Here is a 27854-nt window from a genome sequence, read left to right on the forward strand (position 1 = left end):
GCCAAAAACATTTAGACTAAATATATCATCGGGTGATGTCCACATGAACTTAAAAACAAACCACATGCATGTAGAACTCTACCACCTTAAAATCCCACCCAATATACACTGAGTAAGACTTCGTGATTGTACCGCTGCTGGTCCAAATACTCTGGAAATTATGGGCTGCATTATTATCTCTTTACTAGATTAGATTCCTCTTTATTATCATTGCACAGCGAAATGCAGTTTAGTTCTTCTTTGCACTTCTTTAAACTTTCTTTTTATTAATGTTTTCCATTGATGCATTTATGGGCCTTTCCCTTTCAGAAAGCTGTATTCAAGTGAATCAGACAGATGTGTTGAACTTCTTGCTGCTCAATACACATTTGAATTTAAAAAAAAAAAGTAAAAATGACAGTAGAAAATAATTCCTGCAGACTTCCCTCGTTGTTTCTCTTGTTTTGTCTTTTTTCCTCCAAGTTTAGTTTCCTGCCAGTAACCACTGCTGTGTGGAATGGTGCCACAGCGCCACCTGCTGGCCTCATGATGTTCACCAGTTCATTTAAAAGAAGCAGCTGAAAACGAGTCTGAAGAGCCACTCAAAAAACTTTGTTTATGCATTTAGCAGTCGCCAAAGTGAAAATGGATTTTAAAAAGTTTGCTTCACATTTTTTTTGCCAGCTGGATGGAAACAGCCAACATTTAAAGGCTTCAATGGAAAACATTAAAAAAAAGAAAGTTTAAAGACTTAAAAGAAAGAAAAAAATTGAACAAAATGCAAATTGTTCAATAATTTTTCAAAACGCATGAACCAGCTTTGGGAGGAAACTTGGGCGGTGATGCTCTTCAGCTGATTCAGAGCGCATACGAAAGGTTTTGGGTTATAGGTTTTGAGATATCACCCATACTGTCAAACATGCAGAATAAAGTTATTCTCCATTTTCTCTAATATATGAAAGAATGAGGCCAGGTTCACACCACAAACTGTTTTATGTAGTGCATGTTTTATTGAACTCAAGAAGTTGCTCAGCAGTAATTTGACAACAGTAACATGCAACTGCTAAAATGAACAGAAAATAGTGCATTCTCATTAATCATCACAAAAACTAGTGCGAAAGGTGTACCGTTGCTGATACGAGGTCAATGTAATGGCCGGCGTAAGTTTTTACCATTATCTTTTGCCTCGAACTGCTTGCTGAACACTTAATTCACATGTGAAAAATAAGCACCACATGCACGCTGTTCCTGGCGAGAACCTGGCATTAGCACAACTGATTGCTCCAAAAAGGAGTATAAAAATTGGAAATGACTGTTCATTTGTGAAAGTGTGAATGAAAAACAGTTGGGATCTACGGATGTAGCGCACCAACACCTACGACTTATTTTTTGTGTGGATTCTAATGTGTCTTTTCAGAGTTGCAAGATGTTTGAATCTTTTCTCGCAGAATGTGCAAGGGTAAGGTGTCTCACCTGTGTGCGTTCTGATGTGGGCAGTTAGATGCTGATTTTGAGTGAAACTTCGACCACAAGTCTCACAACGATACAGCTTCTCGCCAGTGTGGATTCTCATGTGGACTAATAAGCCGTAATTTCTTCTGAAACTTTTATCACACATTTCACAAAAGTATGGCTTCACATCTGAGTGACATTTCAGGTGGGCGATCAAATGAGCCTTCTGAGTGAAACTTTTACCGCATATTTTGCAATGATACGGCTTCACACCAGTATGGATTCTCATGTGAATCGATAAACTATTACTACATCTGAAACATTTACCACAAGTTTTGCAACAATATGGTTTCTCACCTGTGTGGACTCTTACATGCGCCTGCAAAGAAAAGTTTTTTATGAAACTTTTCCCACATATTTGGCAAGAAAACGGCTTCTCGCCTGTGTGGACTCTTGCATGCACCTGCAGCGAAAAGTTTCTTATGAAACTTTTCCCACATATTTTGCAAGAAAACGGCTTGTCGCCTGTGTGGATTCTGCGATGTTTCCTCAGTTGACTCTGATACCTAAATTCTTTCCCACAAAATTCACATTTTAATGAAGTTTCACTCGTGTCAGTATTAAACTGGCCCTCTAACAAGTGAGAAGTGTCTACATTGTTTCTGAGTTTTCTTTGTCTGCAATGTCTTTTCTTTGGCTTGGACTCTGTGGTTCCTTTATGATCTTGGGAGAAGAGCTGGTCAATGTTTGGTGTTGGATTACTGTGGTGACTTTCCTCATAAACAGGAGTCACCATGAAAGTGTCGGCCTCCTGCTTCATTACAAGCTGCTCTATATCCGGACTGGTGTAGAGCTCCTCCTGTTCCTCTTTAATCTGTGGAAGTTCTGGTTCCCCCTGGTCCAGACTGGAGATCCTCTCTTGTTTATCAAGCTCCTGATAAGCTAGAAACTCCTCCTCCTTACAGATATAATGCAATGGGAGGTCTGTAAACAAAAAAAACACACAAGGAGAGGGTTACTAATTTGCAGATAGAGAAAGATGGATCAAGAAAACGATGTTCAAGTTTAAAACACTAGCAGAACTCGACAGTGTGAGCATGGTGTCTAACACCCACAATAGGTTTTTAATTATAAAACACATAAAGTTAAGCTTGTTTGCATTCTGGTGACTTTTAATTCAGAACCACCGTGTCTTGTTTTGAGGGCTTACTATCCACAGAACTACGGTTGTGATGAGAAAATTAACTCCAGAGAGACTTCCAGAGGCAAAGCAGGTTTATTTCTACAGCACAATTCAACAACAAGGTGATTCAAAGTGCTTTACGGATACATTAAAACAGTAGAAATAAAAAGCATGATTTACATTTTAAACAAAAAAGAAAGAACTAAGAACAATAAATAAAATCAGGAGTTAAAATGTGATTAAGTTTTGAAACTCAAGCTTCAGATTTGGAGCTTTATTCTCCAGACATGGAGAAGCTGCATTCAGCTTCTAGGCTCCACAAACAAACAAACTCCCAGAAAGCCTCAGATCAGCTGGAACACTCAGTGTGTTTAAGTCCAGGCTGAAGACACACCTATTTTCAGCTGCGTTTGAATAAAGCTCCAAATCTGAAGCTTGAGTTTCAAAACTTAATCATATTTGAACTCCTGATTGTATCTTTTGTTCTTATTTCTTTCTTTTTTGTTTAAAATTTAAATTGTGCTTTTTATTTCTACTGTTTTAATGTCAAAGCACTTTGAATCGCCCTGTAGTTGAATTGTGCCGTACAGATAAACTTGCTTTATTCAAACGCAGCTGAAAATAGGTGTGTCTTCAGCCTTGACTTAAACACACTGAGTGTTTCAGCTGATCTGAGGCTTTCTGGGAGTTTGTTCCAGACATGTGGAGCATAGAAGCTGAATGCAGCTCCTCCATGTCTGGTTCTGACTCTGGGAACTGATAGAAGACCGGATCCAGATGAGCTGAGGGGTCTGGAAGGTTCACACTGGGTCAGGAGGTCACTGATGCATTCTGGTCCTGGACCATTCAGAACTTTATAGAGCAGCATCAGAACTTTAAAGTCTATCCTCTGAACTACCAAAGAAAGACAGATACCTCCTGAAAATCTTTATGGCCGCAAGCAAAAAAGCCATAACAAGAAGATGGCTCAACATAGAACCTCCCACGGTTAATCAGTGGAAAGTCATAATTAAAGACATCCAAACTATGGAACTTTTGACTTTTAGCCTCAGGTTTCAAAGGGGCAAAGGTGATGCCCTCTGGGAAAAATGGGACACCTACATCGCAGGAGGGGGTGATGACCTGTCTTGATGCCTTGTGTACTCTGGTAATGAAAAGCAATGACCATGATGTTATAGTTTGTGGCGATCTGCTCGCAACCCCGTGGTTCCCCTGATGTTTTGTTTTTGTGAATATGCTCATGTATGTTTATTTGACTAGGTTTTGCAATCATTTTGGATGTGTGCATGTCTATTTTTTGTTTTTCTTCTGTTTGTTGTTTCTCTTTTGTTTTTGGGGTCGCATGGCTGGTATTTGAATTGTTTTGCCACATCTGATTGTGACCATATCTTGTTTTTTGGTTTTTTTTTTGTATTGATGTTGTAACTTAAAAAGATAGAAAAATAAAGTTAAAAAAAAAAAAAAAAGTCTATCCTCTGATGGACAGGCAGCCGATGTAAAGACCTCAGAGCTGGACTGATGTGGTCCACTTCTTTGGTCTCAGTGAGGACTCGAGCAGCAGAGTTCTGAATAAGCTGCAGTTTTTAGGTAGACCTGTAAAGATGCTGTTACAGTAATCAAGCCGACAAAAGATGAATGCATGGACTAGTTTTTCCAGGTCCTGCTGACACATCAGATCTTTTAACCTCGATATATTCTTAATCTGATAGTAGGCTGACTGCCTTAATGTGTTTTTCCAAGTTTAGGTCTGAGTCCATCACTACACTTCTGGCTTACAGCAGTAATGGGAGGGGGGGGACGTTGTGCTCAGGTGAATTAGCAAATGTTTTTCTCCAGTTGATAAAACTAATCTGCTGATGAAGTGGAATTAAAACCTCATAGTGACTGTTTCATAAGCTTCAATCAACATACTCTCATTTCCAGTTTGTCAAACACTCAGTGGGGTCACATGGCACTGAAAGGATCGGATTATTGGCTAAATTGCAATCAGACTGAGTTATTAAGTGCATGTAGACACCTTAATCTGACTAAGAATTGGATCGGATTCAGACCCCGAGATAACTGGGTTGAAAGTCACTCTAAACCTGCTTGTAGACGCTGAAGCACGTGGTGAATCAGACTTTGCGTTCTGCGCATGCTCCAGATGTTTTCCCGGGGTCGTGACCCGGAAGTCAAAGGAGACGATATTCCTGTTGTTGTCGCCGTCAGAAAGAAACAAACAACGCGATGGAGAATGCTCCGTTGGGCATCGAGTTTGTGCAACAAGCAGCTCATCACAGAGCAAATGTAGAGGGACGTAGCTTCATCTGGCTCTGCGTTCTCCATCTTTCTCCAACGCCTGAGTTTGTTGTTGTTGTTGGTGGTGAAGAGGTCAACAGGAAGTGGCTCTATTAGCAACAGCTGGAATGGGTACAGCGCCACCTATCATACCGGGGTATGACACGCTTTGTGCCTCTGATCCCATTCATTCACCGCCACATATCCAAGGAGAATTACCCTCGCTCAGCTCATTCTTATTGTAATTTAGCCAATAATCTGATCCTTTCAGGGCCATGTGACCCCGCTGAGTGACATTTGAGCCCATTGCATCAGTTTTCAACACACAGGGAATTGCTCTGCAGCTGCATGGGGGATTCAGTCTAATCTGTTGGTTTCCTTAGCTAGGCTACTTTTTTTTACTGGCTCTGTGTGAATTGGACTAATTTGGAATTTAATTAACCCTTGTGTGGTCTTAACATTGTGTTTACTCCCCTTTGTCCTACCAAAGCCCCAAAATAAAGCAACTTAATTGAATTTTAAATCCAAAATCTATTTTGTATGATGAAACCACCTGTTATTTATCTATTCAACTCAATTCAATACATTTTTTATCATGTATTTTTTGTTACACAATCCAAAAAGACAATCACCAGTTTTCAGGATTACACTTTTTTTATTACCACAAACCAACTGTCAGTGGGACCAACAGTTTTCTTGTTTTCTCAGTTTTCTTTTACATAATAAAGGTTTATTATTGCTATTATATAAATGTGAAGTAATTACTTCTGAATTAATTATTGAAAGGAAAAAAAAACAGTCAACTTCTTTTCTGGTGTTTAAATGTTTTTAGAATTCACGGGTCAAAAATGACCCATAAGACAATCTTTGTACCCTAGTGGTGTACAGCCCACACTGGAAAAAAATCAAAGTCTTACCAAGTATATTTGTCTCATTTCTAGTCCATATATCTCATTACACTTAATATAAGACACAACTGCCTAACAAGTACTATTTCAGCCAGATATAGGGACTTGTTTGAAGACAATACATCTTGAATATTTTGTTAAATGAAAAAGTCTTGAAAAAAAATTGTTTTGAGTAACATATCATATGAAAAAAGCTTTTTTTGACATTTGAAGAGGTTTTTAAGCTAATTTCAAGATCACTTTTATCTCAAAAGTCCTAAATATCACATTTTATTTCAAGATATCTGGACAAGGCGATTTTCACTAGTTCCATTGGCAGATTTCTTTGCTTATTTCAAGCAAAAACGTCTTTTATTGGTTGTTTTTTTACTTATTTTTGGAGGGGCGTTTTTTTGTGCACCTGGAAACATAAACAAAAATAAAGTATGACTTTTTCTAATGATGGGGAAAAGTCAGAAAATTTCAAGTTGGAAAAAGATAGTTTAAGGTATTTTTTCTACAGCTAAACATGGTAGTGGCTCACTTTTGACCAGCAAGACAACAGGAGGGTTAATTGAATCTGATAATATTACAATGAATTAGATCGTAATTGGCTTGAATTAGACTATCTTTGAATCAATTTGAGATGACATTTGTTGTAATTTGGCACTTTTTAAATAAAACTGAGTTGGGGGTCTTCAGAAGCCAGTTTGTTGATTTTTGATCATGAACATCAGCTTAATTACCTTCATTTCAACAGGTTTTTCTTTGTCAGTTTGTCTTTTTGATGTTCCAAATCTGAGCAGAGATATTCTCTCTGCTACAGCTCGTACTTAAAGGTAGGGTAGGAGATCCTGGATTTTGAGTCCAGCGAAGCTGCATTTTGAAAATACACAGGTCAAAAGTCCCAACCCTTTTCTTCACTTTCCCCCCGAAGCCACGCCTCTAGAGTACATGAACGCGCACAAGCACAAAGGTGCACGAGCGCTGTTCTGACAGCAAGCATCGATCGTTGCCGTATTTAGTATATGCTAACTATACGTTTAATAATGCAAGGTGCTAGCCAAGCTGGCTCTAGTTTAGCTTCCTGCCAAGCTTCTGGACGCGTAATTCGTTCACGGAGCAGGGTACGCGCACAGGGGGGGAGGAGGGGGAGGGAGGAGCAGATTGCAGTTTGATAGACGGCATCAGAATCCAATCATCGTTAACGGTCCGTTCAGTATGATTGGATACTGTTTTTCCTAGATTGTACGTTCTAGAGGCCACTAAAACTTTTCATATTTGTGTCAAAACTTTTAATTAATTGGTTGCAATGGGGGTGTGAAGGGTATTTCAAGCAATATGTAAAAAAATGCTCCAGAAAAAGAACCCCTACCCCGCCTTTAAAGGGATAGTTCGCCTCTTTTGACATGAAGCTGTGTATGACATCCCATATCAGCAACATAATTTTGACTAAACATGGAGAAGCAGCATTTAGCTGTTATGCTGCAAACAAGTGGAACAAACTGCCAGTGGAGATTAAACTTTCACCAAATGGAGACATTTTTAAATCCAGGTTAAAGACATTTCTGTTCTCATGTGTCTATGCATGAAATCTGCACGATATCTTTGAACTTATCTGGACTGTTGCTTGTTTTTAAATTCATTTAAATTATTTGATGTATTTTTAATGCTTCTTCCACTCCCTACTGCAATGCTTTTATTTTATGTAAAGCACTTTGAACTGTTTTATACGTGAAATGTGCTACAAATAAATTTGATTTTGATTTGATTTATAAACATTTTCTTTTTTTTTTAACTGGCTCTGTGTGAATTGGACTAATTTGGAATTGAATTAATTGAATTTGATAATCTTACAATGAATTAGATGGTAATTGGCTTGAATTGTACCACCTTTGAGTCAATTTGAGATGACATTTGTTGTAATTGACGCTTTTAAAAAAAAATAAAACTGAGTTGAGGGTCTTCAGAAGCCAGTTTGTTGATTTTTTGATCATGAACATCAGCTTAATTACCTTCATTTCAACAGATTTTTCTTTGTCAGTTTGTCTTTTTGATGTTCCAAATCTGAGCAGAGATATTCTCTCTGCTACAGCTCGTACTTAAGCTTTAAAAGAAGCTGTGAACGACGCATTGTTTTAGGTGAGAGTTTCATACCTATTCTTTGGAGCTTTATTCCGGGTTTCCAGGTGACATCCAGCAGCCTGCGCTGCCGGTCGATCTCCTCCTCGTACCGGCCGATGGTTTTCTCAAACTCTGAGAATATTTCCTCAGCAGCAGCAGTGAGCCGCTGGCTGATAAACTCTCTCAGATGCTGAGCTGAAGACATTGTTGCTGCTCACACTCACAGATTCAGCTCAGCCGTCTGCCGTTAGTCCAAACTAACGATTCTAGCGCCATTTTACTTCCGCCGGATGTGTCTCCCCCTTGTGAGGTCCGGGCAGAAACAGCACCGTAACTAAAGGTCCCGCCTTTTTCTCCAGTTAAAAGTTATTTAAATATTTTTCATTCTGGTTCGCTCATTCATCTTAATTTTTACTAAAAACTGTTTGATAAGTTCATCATTAATGTTTTTTTTATGTAAACATTTGTAACAAATGACTAAAATAGACTAAAATAGAATTTTCTAACTGCAAAGAGTCACTTTAATACGAAAGAGTATTAGGGCCAGGCATAAGAAAAAATAATAATATTTTGCCTGTCGAGATTAACGTCAACATGTCGACAATAAAGTTGAAACCTTGATTTTCGACATGTCGACTTTATTCTCGACAAGCAAAATATAAATATTATTTCTTATGCCTGGCCCTAATACTCTTCCGTACTTTAAAAAGTCAAAGATGATTGACAGATAGATTTAATTGTGGAGAAATCAATACACAATACCAGGTGAATACTATATACCTGACGGATGAGCAAGATACCATAAACTCAGTTTAGAAGTGTGGATCCAACATTAACTGGACACAATCTGCTGTTATGATAGAAAATTAAAAAAAAAATCAAGCTCAATTTCCACATTTAGAAATACCAAAACATACTTCTCTTCAAACCATAACAGATAATAACAAAATGATCTCGCTTTCAGCACACAAATCTATCAATTTGGGCACTTCATAATATCTGGAATAAACACTTTAATTCAATTCAATATTACTTGAAAAGCTTCTTTTCAGTGTTTTCTCTGTTAGGTGTTGTTTTACAAAAGCTCTTTGTTGTGATGGAGAACCCCCAGAGGAAGTTATCTTACATGCAGGACAATAGAAGAACTTATTCATTGATATAAAAGAGAAATCTTGTTTCGAGGTCAATAACCGACGTGATCAGAACTCACCTGAAAAGCCTGACAAGGACTTCAAAACCCTTTGTGACATGAAGTGAACATTGAAGTTGAGCCATGTTAAATCACGTTTGAGGGCTCTTAAATGACTCAGCCATGAAACACGTTTCATTGAGTCTGAGTTCTTTTTTACAGTTTACGTTAGTGACATCTGCAGCACTGATGAGCACACATCAATACAGAAGTCTTAAAATATTAAAAACAAATTCCTTACTTTTCAAAACTGCAGAAGAACTCTGTGTATTAAAATTATGAACACATGAGATCAGTTAAAAAGGGAACTGACCACTTTCTGGATTACTACCACTTAAGACTGAATTTTGTAGTTCCAACAATCATTGAATGCATCAGTTTGAATAAGCTGCACTGGAACAAACGTTTTTATAACACCGAGTTATAAGGTCTAGTGAAGCTGGATAGCAGTGTGGGCGGGATAAACGGTTGTCTGTTAAGTTGCCTCTGCACTTAACGCCACGCAATAGGATGGCGCAACAACCAATCAGAGCGTCGTCCCACCAACGGAGCAAGCTGGTAAATTAAACTTTTACCGTACCCGGTGGGCAAAACTCCGAAAAACGTCCTTTTTTTTCAAGAAAAATTTAAGTGCAGTTCTCTCTGGAACTTTTTTTTTTTCTTTTAATAAACTTTATTTATCTTCACAATATCACAGTAACAGTAGTCATGAAAGAAATAGTGTACAGTAATGAACAAAGGACATAAAATGAAAGAAGAACATAGTTAAAAAATACAACGATAGAAAACTGTTAGTTCTCTCTGGAACTAAACACTGAAACGTCGCACCTCTGTCGTCACTAGGTAGCCCGGCCTCCGACCCCGCTCCTCACGATTTGATTGGCCTGATTAAGTTTCGATTTTCAGTCTCGCAAAACGACCACAAGTGACTAGACTAGCCCGGGAGCAAATTCAATTTGCGGTCGCTAGGTGCGTCTAGATTTCTAGGCTAGTTGAGCACAGCTATCTACCAACATCGACCCAGAATGCATTGGCTTGTGAAGTTAAAATATTCCACATGTTTTCGAGGTTCCACGTAAGGGTGGAACCATCAAAGAATCAATCTTAAATGTCAGCGTGTACATGCAACACAAACTGCATAAAGGTAGTTGGTTTGTTTTATACATCACTTTTTGTTAGATTCATCATGTATCCTCCTAACGACTGAACAGCCTCGATCACTCAATCAGACAATGAGAGAAGCCAAATTGTTTGAGCCATCTCGCATACTGCGGCATGTAATAAAACTCACAGTAGGTGTTAAAGCTCAGTTAGGTACTGAAACTGAAAGCTCTACTTTTAACTTGTACAAATTCATACATGTTTTTTCGAGCTTTGCTTCGTATCTATTTTTTTCCCCAAAGATATTTTTGGGACTTCAATGTCTCACCTGTGGAAACTCCAATAAGAAGAGTCGACAGAATCTTTTACCATGTTTCACAAGATGGCTGCTTCTCATCCGTGTGAAGGTGAGTTTTCAAAGTACCTCTATGTCTGAAACTTTTCCCACAAGTTTCACAAAAATACGGCTTTTCACCTGTGTGAATTCTCATGTGGAGTTTCAAAGTCGATCGATGTCTAAATCTTTTACCGCATATTTTACAAAGATATGGCTTCTCGCCCGTGTGAGTTCTTATATGGTCCAGCAAAGTATCACTACGCCTGAAACTTTTACCACACCGCTCACAGGAGTACGACTTCTCACCCGTGTGCGTTCTCATGTGGCTCAACAAGGTATCACTACGTCTGAATCTTTTCCCGCATGTTTTGCAAGAATGTGGCTTGTCACCTCCGTGAGTTTTCATGTGGGCAATCAAATGTGCTTTATACCCAAAACTTTTACCACATTCACAAGCATACCCGTTCTCACCGGTGTGGATTTTCATGTGAACATTTAAGGAGGAGATCTGACTGAATCGTCTCCCACAGATGGTACAAGCAAACGGCTTCTCACCTGTGTGGATTCTGTAATGCGTCTTTAGTTTGGACCGAAACTTAAAAACTTTTCCACAAACATCGCATTTCACCGATCCTTTACCTGTGTTAGTGTTACTCTCGGACATGGGAGAGTCTTCTACAGTGTCACTGTCACTTGTGTTGCTGTAATGTTCCTCCTTTGGCGTCAATTCCTCATTTGTAGACAATCTCATCTCTTTACACTTACTTTCGTCCGGATCTTGACTCTCATTTACAGGAGAGTGCTGAGAGAGAAACGGGTCTGTGTTTGGTTCTGGTTCACTGTGGTCACATTCCTCATAAAATGGAATAGTCCTATCGGTCTCCTGCTTCAGTACAAGCTGCTCTCCCTCCTGACTGGTGCAGAGTTCCTCCTGTTCCTCTTTAATCTTTGGAGGCCGTGGTTCCTCCTGCTCCATAATGCATTTTCTCACCTGATGACAGCACTGCAGCTCAGTAAGAAGCACCTCCTCATTAGTGTCATGTTGGAGTGGAAGGTCTAAATTGGAAAGGGGACACAGGAAAAATGTTAATGTGATTTATAAGAAATGACACAACCCTTTTTCCCAGGAGTTCAGTCAATAACTGACTCCAAACCTCTTTCATAAAGGGGTGTGGGCTTTTCCTTCATTATCGTATCACCAATTCAGCAGCTAAAAGGTCTTGTGTTTATACACATGGAACACTAGGTAGAAGTCTGGTGCAGCCCAAATATTTTAAGACCGGGAAACATGGTTTCCATGTGTGCAAACTGATTGGAAAATTGGAGATTAGTCCACCTGGTTACAAATATTCGGGCAGCATGTGGTTGGCCATTGATGGACCCAGTGGACCTCAGCAAGCTGATTAAATAAATGTTGGAGACGTGGATAATGGTCTACAGTGTACCACAGACTGGTTACATGCCCATGCCCACATGGCTGTTGGTGCAGCTGACCCATAAACTGTATTTGCACTACACTGCATTTTCATTGTGTTGCTGCTGTTGGGATTTACAGGGTCTGCCCTGATAATCTTCTGCCCTTGGCGAAAGGATTTGATTGCCCCTGATCGTTGAATATTAAGCAGTGTCGCGGCCTTTTAAATTTCCAAATGATATTTTCCAACAAAGGCCGTGGGTGGCAGCAGGTGGTTGTGTTCTTGCACGTACTTCAGTTGATTGTTAAAATATATGTAGTTTATTTTTTACCAACAAAAAAAATATGAACAAAACAATAACAAAAAAACTTCTTACAATTTAGATGAAAACGAAAGTTAACTTATTTGAATTTAACAAGATCTAAAAGTCATCAAAATAATTTAAACAATCTCAAATACAAAAATGAACCCCAGATCTTGACTCCAAATCAACCAAAGTATATTCCAATATCCCAAAGAAAACCAAACCGATAGAACCCATGACTTACAAAATATAAATGGCCACAACAAGCAGTTTCCATCCATATTTTAGGTGGCTGGTACAGTTATGCATGTGCAGAGTGGGTTTGTGTTTATGAACACAGAACATGAACCGGTTTCAGACTGGAAGCAGATGGCACAGCCCTCAGCTGTCTGGATGTATCACTAAATAAGATCAGATCTACACGGAAACCCATTTTATCAGCTTTAGAGGGAGTCAAAATACTGGTAGGATGCTGTTCTGCCAACGCATTTCTGTCACATCCATGTTTTTAGTTCTGTGTTTTATCATGTTTTAGCTTATTTCATGTCTTAGTTTTAAGTTCATGTTTAGTTCTTTTTTCTTTTGCCATGTTTTAGTTTTGCCATTGTTTTTCCCCCAGTCCCCATGTTCTGGTCATTAGTTTCATTCACTTCACCTGTCCATCGTTTCTCAGCTGCACTCATTTACCAATCAGCCTGTTCAGCATTTAGTTTCCAGTTTTCCCCCATTCAGTTTGTGAAATCCTTTCACCATTCTCACACTTCATGCCAAGTTAAACCAGCGTCCATGTCATGCCAAGTCTTTTGTTTATTTTGTCACAGTCCTACTCATGTTTTGTTCTACAGTTAAGTTTTGTTATCCGGCTCAGGTGCGCCTTTTGTTGCCTTTGTTTTGATAAATAAATCAATTTGCTTTTTACCTCTAAAGTCTGCATCCATGTCCTGCCAACCCCTTACTGACAGTTTCTATGTTTAATGGATCGTGTTTGGAACAGGTGGACAAAGCACTGAGCTTCTGCTGGTACGGTGACCTTATTATCAGAGAAAGAAAATACACTTTTAAAGATTGATGTTCTGTAGTCTTATTGAAATGTCCGTTAGCTGCAACACCTCTGACCCTCTGTACGTAGATCACATGTTTTTACCTTTTGCTTTAAAACTCCCATTGCTCACACCAACAGTTTTATTCCTCTTTCAGTTCAAACACTCGGCTCAGATAACACCAGGAGATGGCCCGACTCAGTAACACTCACACTTAGTAACCCCTCCAGTTATGTATTCATTTGTCTGTAATTTAGTTATTCTGTTTTTGCTTCTTTATTCTAATTAGTTTTTAATTGCCGTCATTATTTGATCACAACTCTTGAGTTATTCATTCTTCTTTAACTGACAGAAGCTGTTTTTGCCCCTTTTGGGACAAAATAATCAACAGAATTGAGTTGACAATGAATTGAATTCCAATTGGCTTGAATTGGACTTTATTATTATCTAAGTGCCTTGAGATGACATTTGTTGTATTTGGCGCTATATAAATAAAACTGAATTGAATTGAAAGCTTATATTAGGTTACCTTTGAATTTAATTCAATTGAGTTCATTTTAAGTGAATTGAATGATACATGAAGGCTCTGTTGGGTTGATGAGGGCAGGAGTAAGTCTGCAGCACATTGGTTTAAAACTACCTTCCAGCTGACTGTCACCACAGCTGTTTTTCCTGCAAACATCTGGCGGCTGTGCAGCGCTGCTGTGTCAGAGGGTGTGTGGATGTAAACAGTGTTTCCTGTGGGTCCACCTGCTGATGACAGCCGACACATCATCATTTTATGATGACCTGCCAGCTGATCACGATGATTGATCACATCCGCGTCCGGAGGGTTTTACGCAGATTAATGCGCAAAAGGCTCCGAATACCTGCGCCGTGCGCCGGAACAGACCTCAGATCAGATGATCCATGTGTGAGTTCATCCAGCCCATCACAGTGTTCCGTACCTGCTGTGTGGAGCTTTATTCCGGGCTTCCAGGTGACATCCAGCAGCCTGCGCTGCCGGTCGATCTCCTCCTCGTACCGGCCGATGGTTTTCTCAAACTCTGAGAATATTTCCTCAGCAGCAGCAGTGAGCCGCTGGCTGATAAACTCTCTCAGATGCTGAGCTGAAGACATTGTTGCTGCTCACACTCACAGATTCAGCTCAGACACCAAAACAAACTTAACTCCGCTGCTGGGTAAGACATCGCGCAAATGTCCGGCAGAAACAGCGAATTCACTTTTTTTTTAGTTCCGCCAACAAAGCGAGGCAGAGCTTCAACTTCCTTTTTTTTTTTTTTAAGACATTTCACCTCTCATCTGAAATCTACAGAAGAGTATTAGGGCCAGGCATAAGAAAAAATAGTAATATTTTGCCTGTCGAGAATAAAGTCGACATGTTGAGATCAACTTTATTGTCGACATGTCGACTTTATTCTCGACAGGCAAAATATTACTATTTTTTTCTTATGCCTGGCCCTAATACTCTTCTGTAGAAATCCTTCTGCAGTTCTTAACGAGTTAATGTGGATTTTTTAGAGTTTTAAATCCAAGAACCAAGAAAAAGAAGCCCAGCCTCAGGATTACCATCAGCCGGTTAGTTTTCCTGGTGGCTTCACACTCTCAGTAAGATTTGAACTCATTTTAATAGTCTGTAAATTATTTTTCATACATAAACGATGATGTGTGGGCTGCTGGTTGCAGGGCAGTTAGCACCGTCGCCTCACAGTAGAGAGTTCCCGGTTCGAATCCCAGCTGAGGCCTTTCTGGGAGGAGTTTGCATTCAGCGATGACTCTAAAGTAATCCCCATACCTGAGTAAATGTACTCGGTCACATTCCTGCCCTGCAAATACGTTTGACTGAAATTCTGACTACTTTTATTTTTGATGTCAGACTGATATCTACAGCCTTTATGAACCCACTCACCTCCCTAAGCTCGAGTGTAAGAATAACCACATAAAGACACATTACTAACACTTAAGAGTGACGACAATTAAAGCTGCAAAAATCATTTAATGCATCGGTTTGGCAAATATTCTGCTTATTTCTACACTTTGTGTCACTTATACAGCCTGAAACAAGTTGATATCTTTAGAAAACACTGAAAAAACATGCTGTAAAGTTTAGTTCTGAGGGCTGAGTACTGGAGCCCAACCCCTGTCTGCAAAGCATCGAAGATCAATCTGTGAATTCATACTGTTAATAAACATTAGGGGTGGGCGGAAAAATCAATTCATGTACATATCACGATTTTTAATGGGATTATTTTAAAAATCGATTTTTCTCCGCCGAATCGCCTGAATAAACTTACAATATGGTTATTTCAACACAGCACGGCGCTGAAGTGAACTTTCTAGCTGTGTGAACTTTGGCGCTCTCTCCCCGACTTAAAGTGAACTTTTCCTGCAGATGCTTCAGGGCTGTGACTTCTGACCCGAGTGAGAAGTCATGTGGGAATCCAAAAACCTTCTATGTTTGAAACTTTCACCGCAAACTTCACAGGCGTATGGCTGCACGCCGGTATGAAGGCTCATGTGGTGCAATAAAGTACGACTGTATCTCAAACGCTTGCCGCATATCTCACAGCTATACAGCTTCTCTTTGGAGTGAGTTTGCGTGTGGAAAATCAGATGATTGCTTTGACTAAACGTCTTTCCGCAGGTCGTGCATGAGAACGGCTTCTCGCCCGTGTGAGTTCTCGTGTGGATCGTCAAACAGCTCGCCTGAGCGAAACTTTTTCCGCATGTTTTGCAAGAATACGGTTTCTCACCCGTGTGAATTCTCATGTGAATGTTCAAATGATCGCTGCCCTTGAAACTTTTACCGCATATTTTACACGGGTAAGGCTTTTCCCCCGTGTGAGTTCTCCTGTGCCTTTTCAGCTGTGATGCCTTTATACATTTTTTCCCACAAGTTTTGCAAGCGTAAGACTCACCTGTGTGAGTCCTCGTGTGGACATTCAAACTACTGCGTAAAGAGAAACTTTTTCCGCATATTTTGCAGGAATACGGCTTCTCGCCTGTGTGCACCCTGTAATGAGTCTTCATTTGGGACCTAAACTTAAAGGCTTTTCCACAAACATCACATTCTATCAACTTTTTAGCTGTGTCGGTATTACAAAGACTCTCTGACATCAGAGAGTTGTCCACATTGTCACTGTGATGTCTCTGCTCTTCATTTCCAGTTGATCCAGAGTCTTGAAACGTGCTTCCTTCCTGATCTTGGCTCTCAGCTTCAGGAGAGTTTTGATAGAGGAGGTGCTCGCTGTTTGGTTCTGGTTCACTGTGCTCAGTTTCCTGATAAGTGGGAGTCACCCGAATGGAATCGGTCTCCAGCTTCAGAACAACTTGCTCTTCCTCTTTAAACTCTGGAAGTTCTGGTTCCTCCTGGTCAGCATCGGAGTTCCTCCTCTTGTTACAGAGCTGCTGGCCAGCAAGAACCTCCTCGTTGTTGCAGGTAAAATGCTGTGGAAGATCTGGGTGGAATGAAAACACAAAAAGACTGTTAGTAAGTTTTCAGCTAACAGCTCTTTGGGAATCACCTTGTTGCTGCAGAAATCCTGTTTTCTGTCTGTCACACTGTGTTATCTTTGCTGTTTTTCACACATCCAGCTAAAGAAATGGGAACAAATCTTAATTCCAGTCTAAAACCCACAAAGAGCTTCTAGATTATTCATTTTTGGTGGCATAAAGCAGTTTAATCATTTCATTTATATTAATTGTTCCATAATTAGTCATTAGATTATATCTTATATTCCTTTTTTAAGCTTTAAATTGAATCTTATTTACTTTTTCTTGATGTTGAATAACATATAATTCTTATTATTATCTGTTTTTTCCCTACTTTTAGACGTGATAACGTTAATTTTTTGGGGGATTGGGATTTTTTTTAAACTGAATTTCTTATATTAATTTGACTCTTTTGGTAACTGAAAGCAGTTTTAAACGTAAATGTACAAAAAAGTTGAAACTATGAAGCTGTTTTTCACACATGCAGCTAAAGAAAAGGGAACAAATGATGTGTCTCTGTGACAGGCTGCTGGGAACAAAGTGCCTAAAGATCCAGTTTAAAACGGCTTCTTTGCTAAGTTGGACACAACACTGGTTCATCCCTTGAGTTAGGAGCCTTTTTTCTGCCTGAATGCTTCATAGGTCAGAGTTAAAGGGATAGTTCGCCTCTTCTGACATGAAGCTGTATAACATCCCATATCAGCAACATCATTTATGAACATCTTCTTACCCCCTGCTGCGTCCTGTGAGCAGAGTTCCAGCCTCGTTTTGGTGTTGATGAAGGTAGTCCGGCTAGTTGGCTGGGGTTTAAAAAATAAAGCGTTTTGCTTCTCAGAACAATATGCGTTCAACAGAGTAATACATTTGCATCACAAAATCGTTCTCCAGGAAAAAGTCATACCTCACAATCTTTTGGCCCTATTTTCTCTCCCTTCGTATCACTGCCTGCTGCCGCCTGCCGACAGCCGCGCCTGTTACGGTGTTTGCTGCACGGAAGCAGGGGACTGCTCGGTCTTCACAGCAGGCAGTGATACGAATGGAGAGAAAATAGGGCCAAGAGATTGTGAGGTCTGACTTTTTCCTGGAGAACCATTTTGTGATGCAAATGTATTGCAAATGTCATGTGAGATGTCATGTGGGAATCCAAAAACCTTCTATGTTTGAAACTCTTTTGAACACATATTGTTCTGAGAAGCAAAACGCTTTATTTTTTAAACCCCAGCCAACTAGCCGGACTACCTTCATCAACGCCAAAACAAGGCTGGAACTCTGCTCACAGGACGCAGCAGGGGGTAAGAAGATGTTCATAAATGATGTTGCTGATATGGGATGTCATACAGCTTCATGTCAAAAGAGGCGAACTGTCCCTTTAAAGGGAACTTTTCCTGCAGATGTTTCAGGGCTGTGACTTCTGACCCGAGTGAGATGTCATGTGGGAATCCAAAAACCTTCTATGTTTGAAACTTTCACCGTAAACTTCACAGGCGTACGGCTGCACGCCGGTATGAAGGCTCATGTGGTGCAATAAAGTACGACTATATCTCAAACGCTTGCTGCATATCTCACAGCTATACAGCTTCTCTTTGGAGTGAGTTTGCGTGTGGAAAATCAGATGATTGCTTTGACTAAACGTCTTTCCGCATGTTTTGCAAGAATACGGTTTCTCACCCGTGTGAATTCTCATGTGGATGTTCAAATGATTGCTGCCCTTGAAACTTTTACCACATATTTTGCAAGGGTAAAGGCTGAGTTATACTTCTTTTTACTGCCCTTGCGCTTTCTTCTTGCGTTTATGTTAATGGCTCGAGACGTTTATACTTCATTTAGCTTTGCCGGCGCTTGCGTGTGCTGCGTGGCGATTCACCGCCAGGAGAGTAGGTGGAGTAGCGGGTTTTTTCAATGACAAGCCTACTATGATGAAAGGAAATTCACCGCCAGGACCTCTTCGAGTGATTCATGCTTCTTCTTCTTGTAAATAGCCGGTATTTTGTCAGATTTTCAACACCTTGGGGGTCTAAACGACTACTTTCTCGCCTGAAAATGTTTCAAATGTTGCTAAAGTTACATATTTACAGAGTTTATAGCTTAAGGGAAATCAGCTTTTCAGGCCGGCTGATTTCGGCTCGGGCAGGAGTGAAGTGCACTGTGTGTAAACGCTCTGCATACTGTCTGATCGATGAGTATGCCGTTTTCAAGTAGTAGGCTAGTGTCTTTTCTTGCGTGAAGTTTAGAAAATTGAGATGACACAGGTAAGCACGCAAGGGGGGGCTTGCAACCGCGCAAGGGCTTGCGTTTCTTCTTGCGTCTTGCTTTGCGTCTTGCGTTACCGACTATAAACCAGGCTTCAGGCTTTTCTCCCCTGTGAGTGCTCCTGTGCCTTTTCAGCTGTGATGCCTTTATACATTTTTTCCCACAAGTTTTGCAAGCGTAAGACTCACCTGTGTGAGTCCTCGTGTGGACATTCAAACTACTGCGTAAAGAGAAACTTTTTCCGCATATTTTGCAGGAATACGGCTTCTCGCCCGTGTGCACCCTGTAATGGGTCTTAATTTGGGACCTAAACTTAAAGGCTTTTCCACAAACATCACATTCTATCAACTTTTTAGCTGTGTCGGTATTACAAAGACTCTCTGACATCAGAGAGTTGTCCACATTGTCACTGTGATGTCTCTGCTCTTCAATTCGACTTGATCCAGAGTCTTGAAACGTGCTTCCTTCCTGATCTTGGCTCTCAGCTTCAGGAGAGTTTTGATAGAGGAGGTGCTCGCTGTTTGGTTCTGGTTCACTGTGCTCAGTTTCCTGATAAGTGGGAGTCACCAGAATGGAATCGGTCTCCAGCTTCAGAACAACTTGCTCTTCCTCTTGACTGGTGCACAACTCCTCCTCTTCCTCTTTAATCTGTGGAAGTTCTGCTTCCTCCTGGTCAGCATCGGAGTTCCTCCTCTGGTTACAGAGCTGATGGCCAGCAAGAACCTCCTCGTTGTTGCAGGTAAAATGCTGTGGAAGATCTGGGTGGAATGAAAACACAAAAAGACTGTTAGCAAGTTTTCAGCTAACAGCTCTTTGGGAATCACCTTGTTGCCTCAGAAATCCTGTTTTGTGTCTGTCACACTGTGTTATCTTTGCTGTTTTTCACACATCCAGCTAAAGAAATGGGAACAAATCTTAATTCCAGTCTAAAACCCACAAAGAGCTTCTAGATTATTCATTTTTGGTGGCATAAAACAGTTTAATCATTTCATTTATATTAATTGTTCCATAATTAGTCATTAGATTATATCTTATATTCCTTTTTTAAGCTTTAAATTGAATCTTATTTACTTTTTCTTGATGTTGAATAACATAATCTTATTATTGTCTGTTTTTTTTTTACTTTTAGACGTGATAAGTCATTATTTTGGAATTAGGATTTTTTTTTAAACTGAATTTCATATATTAATTTGACTCTTTTGGTAACTGAAAGCAGTTTTAAACGTAAATGTACAAAAAAGTTGAAACTATGAAGCTGTTTTTCACAGATGCAGCTAAAGAAATGGGAACAAATGATGTGTCTCTGTGACAGGCTGCTGGGAACAAAGTGCCTAAAGATCCAGTTTAAAATGGCTTCTTTGCTAAGTTGTCTGTTCTGTGTGGACACAACACTGGTTCATCCCTCGAGTTAGGAGCCTTTTTCCTGCCTGAATGGTTCATAGCTCAGAGTTAAAGGGACAGTTCGCCTCTTTTGACATGAAGCTGTATGACATCCCATATCAGCAACATCATTTCTGAACATCTTCTTACCCCCTGCTGCGTCCTGTGAGCAGAGTTCCAGCCTCGTTTTGGTGTTGATGAAGGTAGTCCGGCTAGTTGGCTGGGGTTTAAAAAATAAAGCGTTTTGCTTCTCAGAACAACATGTCAGAATCCGTGTTTTTGGTCACCTTGTTCTCTCCTGTGTTTTTGGTTTTCCCTTGTTAATTTGCCCCAGATGTTTTGAGTTCCCCTGATTACCGTCATGTGTGTTTAAGTTCAGTTCTGTCCCTTGTTCCCTTTCAGATTCTTGTATGTCTCCAAGTGCTTTAGTTTCTGTATATGTTGCTCCTTACGTTTGGACTATTGTTAATAAAACGCATTTCTTTTCACAACAAGGAGTTCCTGTTGCCTTTGGATCCGACTCACCCACAACCCGTGACACAATATGCGTTCAAAAGAGTAATACATTTGCATCACAAAATGGTTCTCCAGGAAAATGTCAGAGCTCACAATCTCTTGGCCCTATTTTCTCTCCCTTCGTATCACTGCCTGCTGTGCAGACCGAGCAGCAAACAGCGTAACAGGCGCGGCTGTCGGCAGGCGGCAGCAGGCAGTGATACGAAGGGAGAGAAAATAGGGCCAAGAGATTGTGAGGTCTGACTTTTTCCTGGAGAACCATTTTGTGATGCAAATGTATTACTCTGTTGAACGCATATTGTTCTGAGAAGCAAAACGCTTTATTTTTTAAACCCCAGCCAACTAGCCGGACTACCTTCATCAACACCAAAACGAGGCTGGAACTCTGCTCACAGGACGCAGCAGGGGGTAAGAAGATGTTCAGAAATGATGCTGCTGATATGGGATGTTACACAGCTTCATGTCACAGCAGCTTTAAAATCTTTACTCTGGCTTCCAGTCAGTCACAGAATAGATTTTAAAAGTCTGCTGATGGTTTAACTCTGTGATATGTTCAGAGAATATAAAGCCAGCAGAGCTCTTAGATCCAAGGACTCAGGTCAGCTGGTCCAGTCCAGAGTCCAGACTAAACATGGAGAAGCAGCATTTAGCTGTTATGCTGCAAACAAGTGGAACAAACTGCCAGTGGAGATTAAACTCTCACCAAATGGAGACATTTTTAAATCCAGGTTAAAAACATTTCTGTTCTCATGTGTCTATGCATGAAATCTGCACGATATCTTTGAACTTATCTGGACTGTTGCTTGTTTTTAAATTCATTTAAATTATTTTTTGTTTCTCTTTATATTATTTCATGTATTTTTAATGCTTCTTCCACTCCCTGCTGCAATGATTTTATTTTATGTAAAGCACTTTGAATTGTTTATACATGAAATGTGCTACATAAATAAATTTGATTTGATGTCAAAAGAGACGAACTATCCCTTTAAGTGGCTTAACAGAGAAAAAACACATTCCTCTGAAGATGCTCAGGTACAAGGACTGGACTGAAGATGAGGGAAGAAGCAGAAAATGTCCAAAGAGACACTCTGAAAGAGCTTCAGGAAGCTGCAGAACTGCTGATCAGGACACAGAAAGGCTGGATCAACAGTAATCATCTCAACTCTGGGTCAGGACTCCTGGATTTAGCTGAAATAATTCTAATACAACACATCACTGAAACAAGAAATGGAGACATGAGTCATTTTTAATTTGATGCCTGCAACATGTTGTCGAGATGTCGAATCAGCTCCTACTGGTCCCCCCTAAAACAAAACTCAAACCAAAGGTGACCGAGCCTTTGTGGTAGCGGCCCCTGGGCCCCTGGGCTCTGGAATAACCTTCCCTGGCAACATTCGATCTGCAGGATCTTTTGAGGCTTTTAAATCCTCCTTAAAAACACACATTTTCTCCCTGGCTTTTAATCATATTTAAGTAGACTCTTGGCTGATAACCTTGATTTGTTTTATATCTTTATTTTATTTATTTGAACTCATTTTATTCTATTTTATTGCACTGTGCTGAAGTATCTATTGATTTTAACTGCTTGGAACGGTAACATTATCTGAGTCACTTTTACCTTTTAATGCAGCTTTTATGGTGTACAGCACTTTGGTCAACCTCGGTTGTTTTTTTTAAATGTGCTCTATAAATAAATTTGATTTATTTATAGAGCACATTTCATGTACAAACAATTCAAAGTGCTTCACATAAAATAAAAGCATTGCAGCAGGGAGTGGAAGAAGCATTAAAAATACATAAAAGAATATAAAGAGAAACAAATAAAAACATTTAAATGAATTTAAAGACAAGCAACAGTCTAGATAAGTTAAAAAAGATTTCATGCACAGACACATGAGAAAAGAAATGTCTTTAACCTGGATTTAAAAAATGTCTCTATTTGGTGAAAGTTTAATCTCCACTGGCAGTTTGTTCCACTTGTTTGCATCATAACAGCTAAATGCTGCAAAAATAAAGATAGAAAGACAGATAAGTACTTTATTCATCCCAATTTAGGAAACTATTTTGTTGCAGCAGCATACAGTAAAAGATATGTAAACAATTAAAGTAAAATCAAGCGAATAAAATAAAAATAGTAAATAAACATTAGCTATATAAAGTTTGAGTTGAGTTTCCTTAAAGTTGGGTCTGCAGCAGGTTTATTACAGTGATGAAGCTGCAGCTTCATCCAGCCCATCACTGTGTTTCATACCTATTCTTTGGAGCTTTATTCCGGGTTTCCAGGTGACATCCAGCAGCCTGCGCTGCCGGTCGATCTCCTCCTCGTACCGGACGATGGTTTTCTCAAACTCTGAGAATATTTCCTCAGCAGCAGCAGTGAGCCGCTGGCTGATAAACTCTCTCAGATGCTGAGCTGAAGACATTGTTGCTGCTCACACTCACAGATTCAGCTCAGACAACACAGCGAAGCTAACTCTGCTAACGCTTTCAGTTCACTTCCTGTTTCCTGTGTAAAGCTCCGACGGAAACAGCGAGTTCACTTTTTTTAAGTTCCGCCTTCAAAAACACAAACTGCTTCTTTCTGTTTTTTTAAAATCAGCTGGTGGAGGTTTTTTTTTATGCAGTTCACACACAACATTTTACAAGACAACATTGTTATAAATTGGCTTTATTCTTAGACTTTATGTATTCATATTCTGTAGTTCACTAAATAATCTATGTTTGTACGTTTACACTCTGCTCATAAATCCAGGCTGAAAACGGTTCTATTTAGCTGTGCATATGACACCTGAAAGTATTTTATCTGCACTCGTCACTTTTAAATTAATTAATTGATTATTTTTAATGGGTTTTTTAATTTTTATTATTATTATTTATTTATTTATTAATGATTTTATTGCCTTCTTGTGTAGCTGTGAAGCACTTTGAATTTGCCTTGTTTATGAATTGTGCTCTATAAATAAAATTGCCTTGCCATACAAACGCAATGTATGTCCAAGACTTTAAGATGACGCAGCGGGATAAAATAACTGGGTCAGATAAAGCGTCTCTTAGGACAGACAGGTCTGGTGCAGTAGATGCACGCCTGAAACAACACTCACACACACGTTGTTTATCACATCCAAAGAACACGACGAAGATGGTGGATGGCCTGCTCACATCACTAGTAAATGTTTAATGATACGTTGTCAAGTGTAGGTACAACCTCTGACATAATGGTGAACATAAATATGAAATGTTTCCGGATATCGGGACTCGGTCGGACGGATTTTATGCGAGAACTCTGTCTCTCCGAGTCCAGCGCTGATACTTGACTTACGTGACCACCAATAAATACTTTGTTTAACTTAAGACTTCTCCAGCTTGTTCTTGGGCTTCCAATAAAAGAATCGGGCTAACAACATCCTTCTGTCATACACCAGGTGTACGGTCGGGTTCAGTCTTCTGAACCTCTGGAGAAAGGGACTGAAACACCAACCTACTGACCGATAGACCGCCCCTCAACCCTCTGAGGATACTTGAGTAAAAGTACTCTGTTACACTTCTGCCCTGTAAATATGATTGTTTGTTTAATTTAGGCTCTGAGAAGAGCAGAGAGCTCTTGGGGGGTTTTCAGCACAACTGAGATGGACTTAAAGGGATAGTTTGCCTCTTTTGACATGAAGCTGTGTAACATCCCATATCAGCAACATCATTTCTGAACATCTTCTTACCCCCTGCTGCGTCCTGTGAGCAGAGTTCCAGCCTCGTTTTGGTGTTGATGAAGGTAGTCCGGCTAGTTGGCTGGGGTTTAAAAAATAAAGCGTTTTGCTTCTCAAAACAATATGCGTTCAACAGAGTAATACATTTGCATCACAAAATCGTTCTCCAGGAAAAAGTCAGACCTCACAATCGCTTGGCCCTATTTTCTCTCCCTTCGTATCACTGCGTTCAGCCACCTGAGCAGCAAACACCGTAACAGGCACGGCTGTCGGCAGGCGTCTTTCCTTTCTTTCCTTTTGTTTCCTTTTGTTTCTTTTCCTTTTGTTGTCTTTGCTTTCCTTCTCTTTCCTTTCATTTCCTTCTTTCTTTCCTTTTCTTTTGTTTCCTTTAATTTCCTTTCCTTCTCTTTCCTTCCTTTCCTTTTCTTTTCTTTTGTTTCCTTTCCTTCCTTTTCTTTTGTTTACCTGCTGTGCATACCGAAGTGCAGACCGAGCAGTCCCCTGCTTCCGAGCAGCAAACACCGTAACAGGTGCGGCTATCGCTAGGTGGCTAAACGCATTGATATGAAGGGAGGAAAAAATAGCGCTAAGAGATTGTGAGGTCTGACTTTTTCCTGGAGAACGATTTTGTGATGTAAATGTATTACTCTTTTGAACGCATATTGTTCTGAGAAGCAAAACGCTTTATTTTTTAAACCCCAGCCAACTAGCCGGACTACCTTCATCAACACCAAAACGAGGCTGGAACTCGGCTCACAGGACGCAGCAGGGGGTAAGAAGATGTTCAGAAATGATGTTGCTGATATGGGATGTCATACAGCTTCATGTCAAAAGAGGCGAACTATACCTTTAAAGGAATAAAAATGAAAAATATAGCATCAAGTCAAACTTGTGGCCCAGTTAAGTAGCAGAGGGAGAGATAAATGGCCAAACTGAGGACAACAGGACAAATAGAGAGAATAGGTCAAAGTTGGCAGGTCTATTGGCAGTCTGAAAGAGATGAAACCCAGATTTTAATCATCCCATCTCCAACAGTCTCATCACATTAGAACACATTCACTCCTTATGTCCCAAGCTTTTCTTACTGGATAAACGTTTCCTGCTGACATTTTAGTACCACTTCTGACCTAAGTGAGTTCTATTGTGGGAATTCAATTGATTTGTCCGTCTGAAACTTTTCCCACATATTTTGCAAGGAAATGGCTTCTCTCCTGTGTGAATTCTCATGTGGACTTTCAGATGATTTGTGCGTCTGAATCTTTTCCCGCATATTTTACAAAGAAACGGCTTCTCTCCAGTGTGAATTCTCGTGTGGGCATTCAAAGTACTGCGTAAAGTGAAACTATTTCCGCATATTTTGCAATAAAACGGCTTCTCGCCCGTGTGCACCCTGTAATGAGTCTTAATTTGGGACCTAAACTTAAAGGCTTTTCCACAAACATCACATTCTATCAACTTTTTAGCTGTGTCGGTATTACAAAGACTCTCTGACATCAGAGAGTTGTCCACATTGTCACTGTGATGTCTCTGCTCTTCAATTCGACTTGATCCAGAGTCTTGAAACGTGCTTCCTTCCTGATCTTGGCTCTCAGCTTCAGGACAGTTTTGATAGAGGAGGTGGTCGCTGTTTGGTTCTGGTTCACTGTGGTCAGTTTCCTGATAAGTGGGAGTCACCAGAATGGAATCGGTCTCCAGCTTCAGAACAACTTGCTCTTCCTCTTTAAACTCTGGAAGTTCTGGTTCCTCCCGGTCAGCATTGGAGTTCCTCCTCTGGTTACAGAGCTGCTGGCCAGCAAGAACCTCCTCGTTGTTCCAGATAAAATGCTGTGGGAGATCTGGGTGGAATAAAAACACAAAGAGGCTGTTGGTGACCATCAGAAAGATGTTAGAAAATACATCAAGGACTGAAAATATTTCAACAGTGAAACAAGATTCTAATTAATCTGTTCATCAAATAATATTAATGTTGCAGTTAAACAATGAATGTGGATTTTGAGAGTATGCATATTCAAATTTCAGCTTTTTAAAAGAGTAAAACACTCAGATGTTATTGGACAGTTGAATCCCCCACAGCCAGCAGGAACATCTGACTGACCAGGTAACCACCTAAAAACTACAACATCCAGACTCACTCTTCATCATCTGGAAGGACATTAATGGAACAGAATGAAACCACCAATGACCACAATAACAGCAGATTGATTCTATTTCTTAAGGACATCACTTTCAGATCCTGTTCATCTGCTGGAGATAGTTCTTTAGGCCTGACACTTCTTCTTTTGTCCTCCACTTGTCCAGTTTCCTCAAATGTTTTAAGGACACACTGCACACCATGCTGAGATATGCCAAGTTTTCAGCTAACAGCTCTTTGGGAATCACCTTGTTGCTGCAGAAATCCTGTTTTCTGTCTGTCAGACTGTGTTATCTTTGCTGTTTTTCACACATGCAGCTAAGGAAATGGGAACAAATCTTAATTCCAGTCTAAAACCCACAAAGAGCTTCTAGATTATTCATTTCTGGTGGCATAAAACAGTTTAATCATTTCATTTATATTAATTGTTCCATAATTAGTCATTAGATTATATCTTATATTCCTTTTCTTAAGCTTTAAATTGAATCTTATTTACTTTTTCTTGATGCTGAATAACATATAATGCTTATTATTGTCTGTTTTTTTTTTCTACTTTTAGACGTGATAACGTTCATTATTTTGGGATTAGGTTTTTTTTTTTTTTTTTAAACTGAATTTCTTATACTAATTTGACTCTTTTGGTAACTGAAAGATTTACATCCATCTCAGTGTTCCTCACCTGCTGTGTGGAGCTTTATTCCGGGTTTCCAGGTGACATCCAGCAGCCTGCGCTGCCGGTCGATCTCCTCCTCGTACCGGACGATGGTTTTCTCAAACTCTGAGAATATTTCCTCAGCAGCAGCAGTGAGCCGCTGGCTGATAAACTCTCTCAGATGCTGAACTGAAGACATTGTTCCTGCTCACACTCACAGATTCAGCTCAGACAACACACCGAAGCTAACTCTGCTAACGCTTTCAGTTCAGTTCCTGTTTCCTGTGTAAAGCTCCGACGGAAACAGCGAGTTCACTTTTTTTAAGTTCCGCCTTCAAACACAAACTGCTTCTTTTTTTAAAAACAAATAAGCTGGTGGAGGTTTTTTTTATGCAGTTCACACTGCATAAAAGGAGAATGCTTTAAAAGAACAGTGATTTATAG

The 27854-nt window shown here is 39.9% G+C and overlaps 2 protein-coding genes across 2 annotated transcripts; both read right to left on the reverse strand.

The window, feature by feature from the left end:
* Positions 1-967: 967 nt before the first annotated feature.
* On the reverse strand, positions 968-23432 carry LOC142400002 (uncharacterized). The gene is made up of 9 exons (XM_075484561.1): positions 23178-23432; positions 19219-19788; positions 15699-16746; positions 14584-14597; positions 14236-14412; positions 10562-11585; positions 9113-9141; positions 7936-8115; positions 968-2415 (listed from the first exon to the last, which is right to left on the reverse strand). The coding sequence occupies exons 1-9, from the start codon at positions 23347-23349 to the stop codon at positions 1355-1357; spliced, it is 4275 nt and encodes a 1424-aa protein (XP_075340676.1). The 5' UTR covers positions 23350-23432; the 3' UTR covers positions 968-1354.
* Positions 23433-25597: 2165 nt separating this feature from the next.
* LOC142400851 (uncharacterized) lies at positions 25598-27677 on the reverse strand. Its single transcript, XM_075486087.1, has 2 exons — positions 27438-27677; positions 25598-26462 (listed from the first exon to the last, which is right to left on the reverse strand). The coding sequence occupies exons 1-2, from the start codon at positions 27607-27609 to the stop codon at positions 25738-25740; spliced, it is 897 nt and encodes a 298-aa protein (XP_075342202.1). The 5' UTR covers positions 27610-27677; the 3' UTR covers positions 25598-25737.
* Positions 27678-27854: the final 177 nt, after the last annotated feature.

The sequence above is a fragment of the Odontesthes bonariensis genome, chromosome 15 (assembly GCF_027942865.1).
Source record: "Odontesthes bonariensis isolate fOdoBon6 chromosome 15, fOdoBon6.hap1, whole genome shotgun sequence".
Lineage (NCBI taxonomy): Eukaryota > Metazoa > Chordata > Actinopteri > Atheriniformes > Atherinopsidae > Odontesthes > Odontesthes bonariensis.